The sequence below is a fragment of the Vipera berus genome (assembly GCF_964194415.1).
Source record: "Vipera berus genome assembly, chromosome: 4".
NCBI classification, from domain to species: domain Eukaryota; kingdom Metazoa; phylum Chordata; class Lepidosauria; order Squamata; family Viperidae; genus Vipera; species Vipera berus.
In genome coordinates this window covers 26,499,551-26,517,279 of record NC_138206.1, presented here as the reverse complement: position 1 = coordinate 26,517,279, position 17,729 = coordinate 26,499,551, and the positions used below count along the sequence as shown (strand labels likewise).

The 17,729-nt window shown below is 33.4% G+C and overlaps 1 protein-coding gene across 3 annotated transcripts in view; it reads right to left on the bottom strand.

Annotated features, from left to right (window-relative positions):
* The window catches only part of NBEA (neurobeachin), a 397,191-nt gene that overhangs the window by 69,077 nt on the left and 310,385 nt on the right, over window positions 1-17,729 (bottom strand). For all 3 annotated transcript variants that reach the window (XM_081327264.1, XM_081327262.1, XM_081327263.1), the window contains 4 exons: window positions 16,227-16,344; window positions 15,046-15,148; window positions 8,826-8,941; window positions 4,818-4,930 (listed from right to left, as the gene is read on the bottom strand). In XM_081327264.1, the coding sequence (XP_081183390.1) occupies window positions 4,818-4,930; window positions 8,826-8,941; window positions 15,046-15,148; window positions 16,227-16,344 (450 nt within the window). The remainder of the gene's footprint in view (window positions 1-4,817; window positions 4,931-8,825; window positions 8,942-15,045; window positions 15,149-16,226; window positions 16,345-17,729) is intronic.

Here is a 17,729-nt window from a genome sequence, read left to right as displayed (position 1 = left end):
GATGCTAAAGTCATATACTAATAGTACCATATAATGCTCTATACAATTTTATATAAAACATGTTAAACTATTTTTCTTAAAAGAATTAAAATAAAATAAAAATTGCAAAAATATTTCTTATTTGAAAGCTTAGTGGGATTCTTACAGGAAGATCCAATCAAGATGAAAATAAGCAGATCTCCCAATGGCTTGTTCATGCCGAGATAATCTATGGATCTATGACAGTCTCTTTCATTAGCTTTTCAACTTGTCAAACAATAAATGTAACCTCTGACCTTTTGTATGTCTTGAATATAACTTGAAGTCTCAAGTGTCTAACTGATAAAACACCTTGACAAATACTTTGCCTTATTTTTCAAACTTACAATTAAATATATATAATGAAATACGAAGACAAATGCTGCATTTAAAAAAAATTGGAAGAGTTGCTTACTTGTAACATTTCCTGTTCAACTCAGCAACTAACAAAAGCAGAAACCAATCTTTAAACATGGTAACATAAAGCTGTATCTTTACAATGACACACAAAATTATCCTGATTTCTAAAACCAGACTTCCAAGAACTGTTCCTGGGGCTATTTTGAATAATTATAGAACTAATTATGTACTTTAAAAGTAACTTTGTAGGTCACTTCCTAGAAAAAGAGAAAGGAAATGCCTTATTTAAGGGCAAAAGAGCAGAAATAGAATATTTATGTATGGGCAAAGATGAATGTGTATAACCTATTTGAATTAGAGACCAGCCCATATTTTAAATCTGACCACATCTCAATTGACAATGTAATTATTAAATATTTGTTGCTTTTAGAATTATTTATTGATTTTGAACAATAAATAATTCATTTAAAGTAAGCTCCTAAAACACTTTTCCCCCTTCCAATCAATCACGTCTAATTCCAAGATTCTGTTTGGACAAGTCCTTGTAGTTTTCTTGGCAAGATTTTTCAGAAGTGGTATATCATTGCCTCCTTCTGAGAGGGCTGAGAGTAAGAAAAGTGACTGGCCCAAAGTCACCCATCTGGCTTTGTGTCCAAGGTGGTGCTAGAACTCACAATATCCTGGTTTTAGCTAATGCCTTAACAACTACATGAAACTAGATCTTTAAAACACTTAAATGTAATTAAAACATTCTGTAAAATGTTGTACTCCACATGCATTTTGAATAACTATACCTTTTGCTACACTGGAAATTAATTTTGAAAATAAGAGGATTCAAAAAATTGTGTAGAAAAGTGGGCTTTCTGGACTTGAGATACTGTAAAGTAAGCACTACAGGCAAAGGAACCACTTAAGTCAATGTAGTACTTTAGTACTGATGCTAACAGAAACAAAGCCTTTGTTAGACATTCTATTACTATTATACTACTATTGTATATTTGTATACATAGGTATGTACAATCCGGCCTGGCCTGATGGGTGAGGGGTTTGGATTTTAATATTGTTTTAATGTATTTTAACTTATTGTTGTTAGTTTCTGGGCACCCTGTTTAATCTCTTTTAATATTTGTATTCTTGTACTTTTATATGTTTGCCCTGTTCACTGCCCTGAATCCTTCAGGAGAAGGGCGGTATACAAATAAAATAATAATAATAATAATAATAATAATAATAATAATAATAATAATAATAATAATAATAATAATAATAATAATAATAATAATAATAATAATTATTATTATTATTATTATTATTATTATTCCCTTCATCCATATACCCATGAACTCATTCTGAAGAAATTCTAATGAAAAATATTGCACTATATTATTTCTAATACAATATTGTATCTACTTTCCTGGAAATATCCATTGAAATCATTAAGGCTTAATATTCAATAACAACAATGAAACTAGTGCTAAATATATACAGTAAATGCATCCATTAAATTGCTTAATTTAAATGTGTTGTGATTTTTGTTGATAACATTGCAATAGAATAGAAAGTAGGAAAGATCATACATTTAAAATATATTATTTAATAAAGTGGTTTTTCTAATTTGAAAAAGTAAATTGATGATAACAAAGTGTAGATATTTCTTAGAAGTTTAACTTATATTCCAAAATCTACCCTAAACATAACACAACAAACAAGATTTGCTAAACTGAACTGAAATTAGGGTTTTACTTTTTGAATTGATTTATTTTATATAGCAAAAATTTGGAGTGTATTGCAAGACCCAATCTGGCTCAATCACTGGGACCAGACTGGATCTTGCAACATTATCCTGGGACACATATATTTGCTTCACAAATGTGAAGCATATTATACCATTCCAATATGGCCACAGAATTACTTCAATATATTAGAAAAATGGTAAATGGGTTGACAATATTAATGATCAGTCAAACATTATGCATCCCTTTTCATAGAAGCAAAAAAGATGTAGATAATAACAACTTGCCTTGGGGAACATAAAGTTCTGCTATAAACAGTTCCCTGCACATTACTATTACTTCTCAATTTTTAATTATATTTCACTTATGGATCAAACAGGTGGCTGAGAAGTGAAGTACATTTCAGTTATATATACATAAACGTTAGCTGAATTGTTAATATAAAGTAATATTATCTAATCCAAAAATCCCTTCCCTTCTATAAATAAAAAAGTATTTCCCAGCAGCTTTTTAAATTAAATACAATTCATATAGTTATTTGGTAACTCCTCTGTGGGCACTAGTTTTTCTTTTTTAATCACATAAAAGTGATTAATGCTTCAAGTCATATTTAGTATGAAGAAGTCAGAAATCTTGCTGGTCAGAAAATAGTGCTATTAGTGCAAAGGAAGATTGTTAAAGACCCATCCAATTATCATGACTTTAACTGAAGGAACTACGTAGCTAGGAGTAAGTATTGGGCCCTCCGTTTTGATAGGAGACGTTGTGGTTTTGTATACCAAAAAAGCCAAGTGTATATTTTATGAAGGATTTTGTAGTTGCTTTATATATAGATATATCTAAAGCAGGGGTTCCCAACCAGGGGTGCGATACGATATTCCAGGGGGTGCAAAAACTTGGGTTTTCAAAATTACAGTGTATATGCATAATTTGTTGCCGTTATTTTGAACTTTTGTAAGGGGTGCGAGAATATATCAGAAGTGTTCTAAAGGTGCAGGGTATAGAAAAGGTTGGGATTACTGATCTAAAGTAAAGTAAAACCCATTAGTTTAGCTAAGCAACTGCCAGTCAGAATAAACAGGACTATATGTAAGACAAATTTAAATATTTTCTTAAAAATGTAAAATAGAAAATAAAACAATGCAGCAATAAAAGTTAATTTTCTGTTTTATAGTTCTCTTATTTTTCTTGTCGATTTCCCATATTTGGGAAGTGTACTAAATAAATATTCTAGGCATATGACAGTTTTTAGTCATATGATTTGAAGACATGAACATCAGTTTTAAATTCTTGAGAGGAATCTGTAATTAGAAAATGTTTTATTTTTGTGTGCCATTCAATGAGTTTTCAATCTCAATATAGCATATCTCATGCTAATATATCAGTCTATCTCAATATGGCTCTAAGCATTATTTCTCTTCATAGAAATAAATGGAATATTTTTGATCACATAGGAACATGAATTCTGTGTGTATAATAGATTATATTAATTGCAAGCTTTATTGAACTACATATCTACTGTTCATTTGGTTGCAAAGTCAAAAATACTTAGTGACTGAACAACAATAACAAACTGCTGTCCAAGAAAACCTGTTTGAGATTCAAGTTTAAAGTAATTATTAGATATGAATACTCTTTTAAATGTGCCATTACATTATTATTATGTATAATTGCTCATTATAATTCATTACTATTTTGATATATTATGAATTTTGTACCATGGAAGTATTATTTCTTATATTGTAAACTGTAATGTTGTCTGATGAGCCTCACTGAACCAGAATAGAGTTGGTGGCACACAATAATAATAATAATAATATAAAATCTGATTTCCTTTTTCCTCTACAACAGGGGTGTCAAACTGCCAGCTCACGGGCCAGCTGGATCATAGCGAAACCGCACCCACCGTATTGCCGGCAAAAAAGTCACGATACATCGCCTTATGCTATCTGTATACTACTATATTGTACTGTAAACTTTAACTAGGCAAAACACTGTGTCATATAGCAACAATTTTAAACCAAGGTACCTCAGATGGGATAACGTATAACAGGGGTTCCCAACTCATAGGCCACGACCCACTACTGGGCCTTGGCTTAATCGCAACTGGCACACACATCCGTTCAACCTGCATGAGTGACGGGTTGGCACACATGCAGACGTGTGAGCAGCTCAACTTGAGCAAGTCAAGCGGCGCACCATGTGCATGTGCCATGCTGCCATTTGTGTAAGTTGAGTTGTGCACATGTATGCATGCCATCCCACCACTCACACAGCCAAGTTCCCCTTCCCTCCCCCCTGCTGGGCTGCCAAGCTAAAAAGGTTAGAGACAGCTGACTTATACAATGAATCTCAAATCCAGAGCCCATGACTTTTGTGGGAGTGAAATTTGGCAAATTTCCTGGCCTTGGTTTCAGTTGCTGGATATTAGGTAGACCAGTCACACCTAGTACTCTGGAGCTGCATAGTCCAGTCCCACCATTAGCTGGTTAATATGGCAAGAAGTCAGAATTTGCTTCGGCTCACTTTTTTTTGCCTTTGTCATTCTGTTTGTAGGTTAGGAAATATCTCTGAAACAATGACTCAATGGATCACAGGTTAACTAATGATAATTGAAATTGCTTTCCCAAGAGCTAGAATGCATGTTTTCTTTCAGAGAATAGAAGTAAGCTTCATCATTTCACTAAACACACAACTGAAACATACCTTTGAAAGATCTCTGAAGTTTCCTGGCAAGGTTAGATCCAACTCCTCTGATTCATAATTTGTTAATACCCATGGAAACACAGGATACTGATTGAGATCATTATAAGTACGTCCTGATAAAATATAAAAATTATGGATGTTTGTTTAAACTAACTACTTTATCAAAACAGCAGTCAAAACATAATTTTCTTTATACCATTATCAAACGTATTATATTTCATCTGATGGAACTTAACAACTACAGCATATCTAACTATAAGTTCAAGCAAACTACCAAAAACATAATATATGTTTCTCCCTTGTCCCAAAAGTAGCAGATTCAATTCAAAAAATTTATTATTTGTGAGTTCTACTATAAAAAGCCTAAACAAGTAGTATACTGGGATTATATAGGTATGTAAGCTTAACTGATAATGACTTTGTATGTGTACAACCCATGTGCAGAATAAGCATATAAATCATGATGGCATCTACCTATGATTCTATTTTCATTTAATATGCATCAAATGTATTATACTTGATCATATACAAAAAGCTGAAATGTAAATTCTAGATATGTGCTTTCACTCAGGGTGAATTAATTCTATCCTGACAGGTTCGTTAACTGTACTCTCCCCCATTTATACTTTTTGCACTCAATGCAGTGGTGGGATTCAGCCAGTTTGCATCACTTCGGCAGAACCGGTAGCTAATTTTTTGTTGCCCAGGCAAAGAATGGACTTCCGGCAGCGGCATCCACAAAGAGAACTGGTTGTTCACATATTTGAATCCCACCACTGACTCAATGAAATACCACATATGAAATGCCTAAATATTTTTTTAAATGTTATTTAAAAACGTTATACCTATCCAATTAACAAAACAGTCTTTAAATTTAAAAAAGAACTTTAAAAAAATTAGAAAAGATAATAAAAAAATACAAAGACAGGCAAAAATCTATCTTATACTGTATAATAGTCACACATCTACTAATAAACACATATAAATATATTTATAAATAAATATAAATCAGTATAAAATATTATTGTGAGACATCTCAAATCTTTGTATTAGTGGATATTACTGTGTTTTCCAAAACAGACAGATCACACATTTACCTAGTTTGCTAAAAAGACATCACTATACAGAAACTTTTCCTAACTTAAGAGCATCTCATAACTTTAATCAATGTTCAAACCAAATGATTATATAGCTATTTTAGAAGGCTTGACCCAATGCATGCTGATTTAACTTCCAATGGTGACTGCTACTGGAAGGAATAGTGGGATCTGCAGAGGTTACTTCTCACATTCCTCTGTGCGCCTGCTTGAATATTTATACCTCTGCATATAAAAGGGACCTACTTATCCCCAAGAGAAATGTTACATTTCCACTTATAGTTAGCAGCACAATGGCAGAAAGGAGGCCAAAAAGGCTGAGGCCTATTTTATTTATTACATTGTCCCTGATAAGTTAAGCACAAAGATTTCTCTGCTACATAATGAACTACAGAAATACACACTTTTACAATACTGACATATAATTTACTTATACTGAAGTAGCAAAATTTCTTTCAGTTAAATTTACAAAGATTAAGATTAAAGCCTGAATATTAAATATTGCAAGCCTATGGCATTAAATAACTTGAACAATAAAACCTAAGGCACAGGAAAAAAAATTAAATTTCAGAAATATACTCAATGTTTCTTCATTAAAGTAACTTTAATTAAACCATCCAAATTAAAGTTTTTATATGGCACTTTCATTTTGAAGGAAAATGATACAGAGACAGCTGACAAAAAAATTATAACTGCAATTCCTTGGTGAAAATGTTAATGACAGCAAAATATTGTTTAATTAGATGATTGCAGCATCTGGATTAACACTCTTTAAAAGCGATGTTCCTGTGCTTGTCTGCTTCTTCACACTTTACAGACATTTTGTCATCTCTAGGTCATTAGGAAAGAATTTTTAATGGTTTTTCTAGAAGCAAGCAGTTCAAGTTACATCTAATTAGATGACAATAATAAGCTCAACACATGCAGTACCTAAATATATACATAATTAACCAGTGAGGGCTTGTACATTGCAGAGTAAAAATGTGGAAAATGCTAAAAAGGAAGAGGCGGGAACAAGGGGGGAGAAATGACTCTGAATTCATTACCTGAACATGTCAGTTTTAGACTAAAATGTAAAGATTCTTTCCATACTAAATAAGGGTGGAATATTCCTAATTCTTTTTTTATACAAATAAGTCTCTTTTATTTATTAAAGCTTTCTCATGTTATATGCTCTACCTTAGCAATAATTTTCATCTTTTCTAAGGAGTATCTCTAACAAAGTGTTTAGATTGCTTTTTCTGTCTTCGGTATTTTCATTTATAATGTACTAGGTATATTGATTTTAAACTTAATATTAAATGCATTTTGGTATGTAACGCAATAAGTCTGCTTATTACAAATAGATTCAAATATTCCAGTGATCAGTACTATAACAGATAATCTACTTCAAATATTATGCTCTTCTTCATTGTTCAAGTTCAGAAAAAAAATAAGTAGCGAATACTTATTGTTTGAAAAGCAGAGTTTCTGTTCTATGTATTTTACTATTTGGTGGAAAAAAATGAAATTATTATCTTTCCTTCTGCACTACATAAATCAAAGGGTCTCTGGTAACTAAATGTAGTATAATATAATCCAGTCAGGAAGTCTTAAGTCTACAAAATAAAGACAAAAACCAGGCAGAGAGAGTATAAAACTTAGCATGATTGATAAGTAACAGAGTGCTATGTTTACCTTTGGAAAAAAACAGAGTTGTAAACATGATGAAATATGTTCAGTGACAAGAAGGGTAGGAAAGAAGCAAAAACGTTAGAAACAGAATGAAATGACAATGAAATTCTTTGTCAAAATGAGATTCAGCAGTGTAAAAGGACTCTACGTTTCAGATCTAGTTAGGCAAATGAAGAGAATTTTCCATTAGCTAACCATCTCAATTAATAATTATAATTTTATTATTTAATAGAACATTGAAACTCTTTGATTTGTGCCTTCTTAAAAACACAAGATAAAGTAACATCTGAGGAATGTTTGCAGGAACAGGGCAGAAAGATATATTTTAAAATAGTTTCAGAGATTTTGAATATGACATTTCAGCAAGAAATTCTACTTATTCAAAAAATGAAAAAGAGATTAGAAACAGGACCACTATGGAAGAACTCATTACATTATTAAACAAGAAATATAATATACTCTTCAATATAAAGATTTATGAAATTTGGGTACATATTATTTTGGAAGTCCTGTTGCTTTGTTGCAGGGGTATGTGACACATGGCTTCGGGTAGAGACCATGGAGGGAAACATAGGTCAAGAAGGCTGGGGTCACAATGGTTTGTGAGAAGAGTCCTGTAGGTCAGGGTCATATGTGGATGGGTGGCATGGGTTGGTGCCTGGGTGTGAACAAGAGGTGCCATGCAGGTCAGGGTTGGCACTTAGGAGGCGGTATGAATCAGGAAGGATGTGGAGGGGTTCCTCCTCCCTCTCTTTCTTTCCCCTTGTCTTCTCATCATGGCTGATTTACAGTTTTAAATTTTAGGCAAAATATGATCACACATAGTCCATAGTACTTAAAATATGCTGTGATTTAATGATAACACCACTGAAGTACCTTGAATTAAGCAGAATACTATTTTACTATCTTGCTGTTACTGCTAAGAATTGCAACACAGCAAAATATGTTTTTCCATAATTACTTGTAGTCTTACATTACCAATGGTTTGCTGACTCTAACAAAGCTTCAGACCATGCTGTCAGTATAGCAAATGGTAGAAAGAAAGAAAAAACCTACCACCACAAAAAACAAATATGAAGAGTGATATTTTTTCCTATATGATATTACATACTTTTTCAGAACTAATCATAAAGCTGCATTTACATCACAGAGGAATATTGTACTTCATCCATTCGTAGTACTAAACACTTTGACAAATTGAATTGTATTATGAAGAATAAAGAAACAGAAGACTCACCGGCTATAGTATTGAGAAACATCAGGTATTCAAAATTGGAAATCTCCCTTCGCTGCCACCGCTGAGTCATATTGGAAGATTTATAAAGTTGACGAGGAGTAGCCAGAGAAATTCGTCTAGGAATTATAATTAAAAGTCGTCGATTTGCTTATCTACTGACAATTTATTCATGTTTTCAATCTCAAAATAATCTATCCTTTGTTGAAAAGTAACATTTTTATTGAAAGAAACACTATGAACAAATTATTAAAATCAATCAAAATTAAGAACACAGTTATGCAAAATTAAGAACATATCTATACATATAAAATCTCATTTATAAAATTAAATAATAGATCATCTATCTAATACAGAGTAATACATTTAAAGTCTTTTAATCTATGGACAATTTAACTGGACAGAGTTGTACAGAACTGTGTTCTGAGAATGTAATCAAGAAAAGTCAAAAGTGATTTGATAATAAGCCTAACCTATCTTTCCCTGTCATCTTCATTGCTATCCAAGTGTATGAAGGTTGAAACCTGACTTTGGCTATCATATTAATTTTCACAGAAATGGTCTAGTCATGTAAACAGTGGCAGTTTACGTCCTCCACTTCGTGAATCAGAATACTTAAATACTTCTTTACCCACTTCACAATATAGATTTTCATGATTTTGACAGAATAAATCATGAAAAATCAGTATGATATTGTACATGATTATACATAGGAAATGAGCAAAACTGGATAGGCAGGAATAGGATGACCCTTACACAGTGTCATTTGTTTTGCCAATTACAACCTTGGTTGCCTCCTATTTGGACTTGCAATGAGTTGTACATAGATCTGTCCTTGAAAGCCACTGGGAAATTACAGCTGGTCCATAATGTAGCAACTTGAGTAGTTATGGATGTATCCTAGTTTACCCATGTAACACATTTACTTCAAGAGCTGCTCTCTCAGCTCTTGGGTGCCATTCAAGGTGTCACCTGTCATTTTTAAAGGTCTTTAAAGCTCTTTGGATAGCTACACTTTAGATTATACAGAACTACTTGCTTCCAATAGTTTTTGCCCACCTAATTAGCTCACGAAGTGTGGACTTTGCGGTTTTACTCTCTTAATCTGTTTATGGAAGTAGATCTTCCTGACTGCTATCCTCTTTTTCTGGATAATCCACCTACCTAGAAATTTAACTTTTCTGAGATTTGAAAATTTATAAAAACTTGATCATTTCTTTTTGATCAAATGATAAGTAGAGAGAAATTCCTTCCATGTAACCATATTGATTACATAAATGTTTATGGTTCCTTGGCACACAATATTTCATTGTTAAATTGTTAATGTTAAGTTTACTTATTTATTTTTATTGTATTTTTATTTTTTAATCCTGTGTAGGTATAGTTTGATTGTAAACCACACAGAGTTGGTCAAGAGCTTGTTTGATGTATCAACCAATTTAAATAAATAATGAATAAATAAATACATGTATTATTCTCGAGACAAGTTAATATAGGCTAATCTATACAACATTCCCTGTTCCTAATTTTTTTTATTTTAGCTTTTGTGTCTCCAATTTTTTCTTCAGCTTTTCAATAATTTATAATTTCTATACTCATCCATCCATCTGTTTTTTGCTTTCTTTCCTTCTTAGTTCCTCTGCCTTCTAACTTTTTTACTTGGGCTTAATCAAAGCACTATTCTACATACAAAGGCTATGTGGATAATAACTGCTACTACGGTAAGTAAGTTGTTAAGCATTGTTAGGATAGCTCCAAATAAGGACAATGAAAGTTGAATAAGGAATGTAACATGAGAGTTTTCTCTCTTGAGTTCTACAGAATGGTTAGTAGAATATTGTAAAGATTTGTAAGATATCTATCTTGAAAAAGATGTCTGACACTGAGAATATTAAGAGACTCTCTATTCATCTTACATCATATTCTTTTTAGTTACTTGGACAATTAAAACAAAATAAAGAGTTAAAAAGTCTCTTAATTAGTTAGGAGATGGATTTTTCACTCATCAGCATGCACAGCTGAGGCATGAATAATTTGCTCTGAAAGACTAAGATGGGCAAATAAGGGAAATGTTAAACAAAAACAATCGTTTTGTGATTTTCCATAAGTGCCTAATCCCTTTTAGACACACTATGCCACAATTAACAATTCACAACAGATATATTTTATTCATTTAAAATATTTTTGGGGGCTTCCTATCATAGAGAACAACTTTGGGTGGCTCAAATAATACTACATAACATAAATACTGTAATATCCCTCCCCCCCAAAAAAAACCAGGTGCCTAAGCCATCCTTTTAAGGTGTGTTCTGTACCAGCCTACTACCGGCCCTGCAGAAAAGGCAGGGACAACCCCTTTACAAAATGGCAAGAGGCTGGAACTAAGCCTGCCAAATTTATTGACATAAAACAGAGCAAACAGAGCAAACAGAAACACGAACCATGAAACAGGAGCTATTCAAACGGTTGCCTTCAGCAAACCAGCCCTCCCACACATTCCCCTTTTAAACAGTTCAAGGCGTGGCTTCTCTCCGCCTCCTTCCGAGGTGCCCCATTGCCTTCCTCTGTTTACTCCTGATTGACTGCCTCCTGCGTCGGGCGTCCTTGAACAGGGCCAGCTGTGGGTCATCTTCATCCACGCTGTCAGGCTCACACAGCTGGGTCTGTGTCGTAACCAGATGGGAGGGGCCTGGCCGAGGGCTCTGCGGAGCCTCAGGGCTATCCTCTGGAGGCTCTCCAACACCCCCCTCCTCCTCCTCTGAATCGTCCGACCCAACTGCCGAACCCACAGGCTGACCCTGAATCACAACAAGGTGTCCCAACAGTAACGCACAGTCTTACATTACTCTACCCCAGAGTCTGGCTAAACATCTGGGTTTTGGTGGCCTTCCAGAAGGCTAAAAAGCTAGAATATCAGGGGGAGGGTGTTCCACAAGGAAGGGGCAGCCATAGAAAAGGCATGATTCTTAGATCCCATTGGATGGTAGCATTTCAGGGAAGAGACCTGGGTTGTGTTTGGATCTGGTGGGATAGGCAAATAATCTCAGGAAGAGGTGGTCCTGTAAATAGTCTAGTCCATGCTATGTAGAGATCTAAAGGCACCTTGTTATGACAAGATATGACAAGAAAATTGTATTTTTATTTATACCTCCTCAATGCCTACTCTTGACTTTTATTTATTGGATGCTATTCCCATGATACACATTTTACTTATATGATGCTAAATGTCTATTTATATATGGATTTATTGCAAAGCAATATTTCTCAACCAATACATTGACTTACTTATTTAGAGCTCATTTGTCAATTAATTCTATATCTAGTTCCTTCTGTATGATAGAAAATGTAAGAATTTTACACTAATACACCAATTATTAATATATTAGTGAACTACCTGTAACAATTGATATTCTATAACTGGATAAGTTTATATTTTATATTTAATTTTCTTTTTATTTTGTTACAATACCACTGAAAGTATATTTAGATAGTATGCACTTTAAACCTTTAAGAATTTATGGAAGTATCTTCATAATAATATATATATACACAGCCTGTACATCAAAAGAAGAGAAAAAACATTAATCTTGCAGGTGATGAGCTAAAATATTACACAATATGAAATGCACTGGAGATGGGAAGTATATTCGCCTGCAACTATTAAGACAACAGAATGTAATCTGGGAAGTTTCCATAGGAAAGGCACTGATAAAGAATTTCATCAACACCTCAGTCATGCAAAATAGTAATCCAGAAATAGCCTTACGCGCAATGCATTGTAGAAATGCAATTGAATTGGTTACTATAGTATAGATAACTGAAATCAAATTTTCATGAAAGACAAGCTGAAAACCAAGAGTTCTAGAGTAGAGGTGTCAATTATGCCAACAATTGCTCAATTTTTATGCTATCAAACTCAGGGGGGGGGGAATTCTTTGAAATGTGGGATTTAACTATTGTGGATTCAAGAAGGAATTGCACCCTCATGTAATAGAGCTTCAGTGTTTGTTAGACGTTTGCCCAATTTGAGCCTAATAGCTAAAGGCAGATTTATCGGTGAATCTTAGCCCAGAATGTCTCAAAGTCAACTCTGCACAAACAGGATTTCAGGTGGTATATCTGCCTGAGTTGATGTAATGTGATACTATCCACTAGGCCAGATATGCAATCAGTCACATGATGGAATCAAGAACAGGTTAAGAACTACTCAGTGGACATCATCTCTTTCTTTTCAGGATTGTCAATTCATTGGCCCTCATTCAAATTATTACCCTCCTCAAAGTTTAAATCAAGTTTAAGATAAAAAGGAGAAATAATTCTAGAAGTCATCTGAACACTGAGGACAGTTCAGACCACATCTATAAGTTCCACAGTTAACATATAGTTGTTAAAGAGCATGGGGGAATAAATAAAAACACTGACGAATTCCACGAAACAATTGCAAAGGAAAACAATTGCTGATGTTTTCTTTGAATGGGGAAAAAAACAACCTCTTTGACAGTTAGCCTCATCATCAGAATATGAGTATTTTTAAACTCGATGCTTGAAGATGTTGAAAGTTGTGTGAGCGAACAAAGCTTTTGGGGAAGGAAAAAAAAGGAAAGAGAAGGGTGTCAAAAAACTGAATGTCAAAAGAAACTGTTGCTGGACTTCACAAGAGGCCTAGTTGTGACATTGCTCACTTCCCTAGCAGGAACTGAGATGTTCCATCAAAGAATAATGCCAGATGGAAAGAAAGGGAGCTGTCCAAAAAAAAGAGGGCTGCCTATATTTCCTCAGCTAAGGCTGGCTGGTGTTCCAGACTTACCTTTTGAGGGGGGGGGGGAGAGTAAAAGGACATAAACTCCTACCTCTAAAGCTGGCTTATCTTTTTAACTGTATTTGTTTTAATAATTTGACAGACTGAAGCTTCAAAGGAGATTGTATTTGTTTTGAATACATTTGTGTTGCCCTGTCTCTGAGTGCTTAAAAGAGACAAGTGTGCATAAATCAAATAAATAGATAAAACTCCCTACTCTTTTGATGTGTCCAGCATTTGTAACTGCTTGTTTGCCTTCTGCCTCTTTGTATAAACTATTAGAATGTTTTTTAAAACTTTATTAACTTTTGCACACCAAGCTATCATATCAGTGGAATCCAAATTACTTTATATTAATTTTTTATAGGTGTAACTTGCTGTTCTTTAAAGGAGTAACTAAATAGATTCATAAAAATATTATTATGTCAGAATCAAATAAATGATGCATGATTGTTCAGGTAATATTTGAAGGAAATACCATACCACTTTTCGAAATGTGCCCATCCTGATCAAGATTATTTTTTTGAATATACTAACTTAAAGGTATATAAGGAACAATATCTTTATTAATTAAAGAGTGAAAAGAGATTATATGTAGTTGTGGGTTTAACTGTGGCATCCTTGATGCTGTCTGAATTTAGTTGCTTATTTGCAGGCATTTCATTACACAACTGGATAACATTATGATAAGAAAAGCACTAATAGGTCTGAAGGAAAACATGAGGAAAACACTAAAGAGACAAAATCATATCCCATGAAAGCGTGGCCTTCAAAGAATCTTCTAGTAGATTCTATCACTAAAGCATTTTTTCTAACAGTTATATTTTTCCAAGGGAAAATATTTATTTATATAATTCACTCTCTATCCCTAAATTCATGATTCATATAACTGGTGTAGACACAAGGAACCCAACAATATTGTTGATCTTTGCTTAGGAATATTCTAAATAAATTAAAAAAAGAGACCAAATATGAATAAGGCCCTATTCCAGAAGAAAAATAATGTCTAATAAGGGATTATCTCCTGCCTCTCCACCAATTTCTTGACAGTCTTTCTGAGGCCAAGAAATTTCATTTTCAGAAACTCCAAAATCAATGATATTGGAAATGGACTGGAGGAGCATTATGAGAGATGTTAAGATCCTAAAAATCATAACCCTTTCTCCCCAGCATTCCTCACTTCCTCAATTTAAATAGTCAGATTGCATTACTTTGAGTCTTTTGGGGTGTGCTTGTCTATGAATAACTATAAACAAATAAATATTTCTACTTAACCACCATAGGAAGCTATCTGAGGGTGAATTCAAATCCACTTTAAACTAGTATAAAGATAATTTATATAACAGACTTAAATTGCACTTTTATGTATTGTTATCATATTGCACTGCTCATGTATTTCTCAACAGATAATCAAACACTGAATACCTTGCTTGTGGTAAGCCATAGCTGGTTCCCACTCCAACACGTGGTAAGCTGTATACAACTTTTTTCACTGTTGCTTGATCAGGAAAATTAAACATTACAGAAGCTGCAGTACAAAGAGAATTGAAGGGTTAGATAATTGCTGATATACAAAAAGAAGAAGGTTGTATGTGTAACACACAAAATATGTTGTCAAAAGCAAACAAAAAAGCTAAGAATATAATTTGAGATATAATCCAACTACATTTTTATTCAAATTAAGATGCAAGGGATTCTCATATTTTGTGCAAAGAAACATATATAGTTATCTTAAAGGTTCTGTGGGAATCTGATGCATACAAAAGTCACACTTTGCATGTTACGTATTAACAATGGAACTATGCAATGAAAAAAAAATCCCAAGTCCTTCATTGCATCAATGAAACAGTTTTAGGGTCATAGTACTGCAGGCTAAATGAATTTGCTTCATATAACAGCAATGGCATTAATTTCAATCATGCTTGAAGAGTGAAATTTTTTTTCCAAGATCTAATTTTGGAGTGGAAAATGTTTACTCCTCTCAACCTCTGCTAATATATTTATATCCTTCCCTTCTCAACATTTAAGCCTTATCTGTAGATGAAGAAAAACAAAGAAAATTCATGAAAGGTTGGAGGAAGGTTTCCTTAAATTAGAGAAAAAAATTGATCTTTCCCAATTCCTTCTTATTGTGTTTTGTCTGAAAGATATAATTTTCCAGCTATGTGGAGTAAAGCTACTACATCAGACATGTCAAACGTGCAATGTCACGTGACATCGCGCAACGTAGCGGAGCTTTTTTCCCATTGCCAGCAATGGGGTGGGCGCGTTTTTCTGGTGATGTGTCTGGCCCGCGGGCCAGCAGTTTGACACACCTGTACTACATGGGATAATAAAGCACTGCATAATTGAAATATGATCCATCCCACGGCATTTCACTTGATAGTCCCTTTACTGCACCTTTGCTAGGCCTTGAATATCTTCTCCTACTCAGAACAGAAGTCAGTATTAATTATTCTTAAAGACCCTCTAGAAATTATTTCCATATAGGAAATGTGGATATACTAAAATAGTAATGTCTAAACTAGAAGCACATTTTCATTTTCAGTAGGTACTATTTTTATTTAAAAAAAACTTGCTTTATATTAAAGATACAATAAACATACTTCGGTTTGCCATGAATACTTCCAAGGCTGTATTCTGAAGAAGGTAACGTCTTGAGAAAACCGCTCGAATTTCACTGAACATCCATTTTCCATGAAGGCCTTCCGTATAAGCAAGGACCTTTACAATAAAAAGGACACATATTGATATTTGTGATCTTGTTATACAAACATTTTATTTTTCTACAGAAATGGCACTGTGTAACAACCAAGTTTCCCTGAAACATATGATAATCCAAAACCTACATTTCCCCTATATTTCCTTCTGATTCTGATTCTTTCTAATCCTTCCTTCAGTCTTTCAACTGCTTTTCTGCAATTAGTATTATTAAAACTATTACATGGATATGAGCAAAACAATTAACCTGGGGATAGAAGAAGTAGAGAAAAGTTATTTGTGTCATCATAACTTTTTACCACCTTTATTTAAGTATTTACTAAATGGGGAAACAATTATATCAAAAAGACTAGCAACAGAGACTGAGAAGTATTCATGAAGTTTCCCAGCTGCATAGATGCAACAGAAAGTATATATCCAAATAATAATTTACTTTAAAAACCTGCTTCTACATCACCTATGATGGAATATTAACTCATTTTTGATCATATTTTTCTTAAATAGATGGTAAAATAAAAAATGAAGTATATTGCAGGAAATGCTTTAGTTCTTCAAGACACTCACAGAATGACCTGCTCGTTCTACAAGGCTTGATCATTGGTAATATATTACTAATAGCACTTAAACAGAATGTAATGATACTTAATTTTATAGAAACTAGTAAGTAAACAACTAATGAGGGGGGAAATGGAAAGTATATCCTTAAGAAAACTAGACTAGTTAACCAAAACATCGTATAGGACTACTCCTGCAACTTTTGATTGCAGATCCAGTTGGAACATCTATTATCATCAAATAACAGAATAAAATATTATCACTATTAGCCATTCTAAGCTTTTCAAGGGTTAGGATGATCTGCACATATGTATAAATATATTCTTAAACTGTATGGCTTTAAGACTGATAGTGCCACTTAAGATAAGTATCTCACTTCTGATAAAAAAGGAAGTATCAGTCCTAACCATTGTTTTATTCATTTATGTATTATGATTTCTGACAAAACTGTGTGCTCTCCATGTTTTGAGGTCTACATTTTATGTATCAGTAGCAGCTTTGAAAGTTAAGGCCCCCCAAATAAAGTAATTGCTTTTTGATTTTAACTAAATTTGCATGCACTGCTGTAAGTTTATGAAATTACTGAAATCACCGAGTAGCCATCAATGAAACTAGAGACTATTTGGTAGTTGTAATCAATTAAAAAACCTTCCTTTCCTTCTGTCCAGTTATTAGTTTCATTGTTGATTTTCATTCCCTTGTGAATGTTTCTGTTGACAAATAAGAGTATTTTGTGGAAATGGCTAAAGAGTGGTTTCTTATCAGATGTACGCATCTTCAAATAAAGTAGGATTCACACACTCATGAGAAATACTAAAACCAAGCTAAAAATA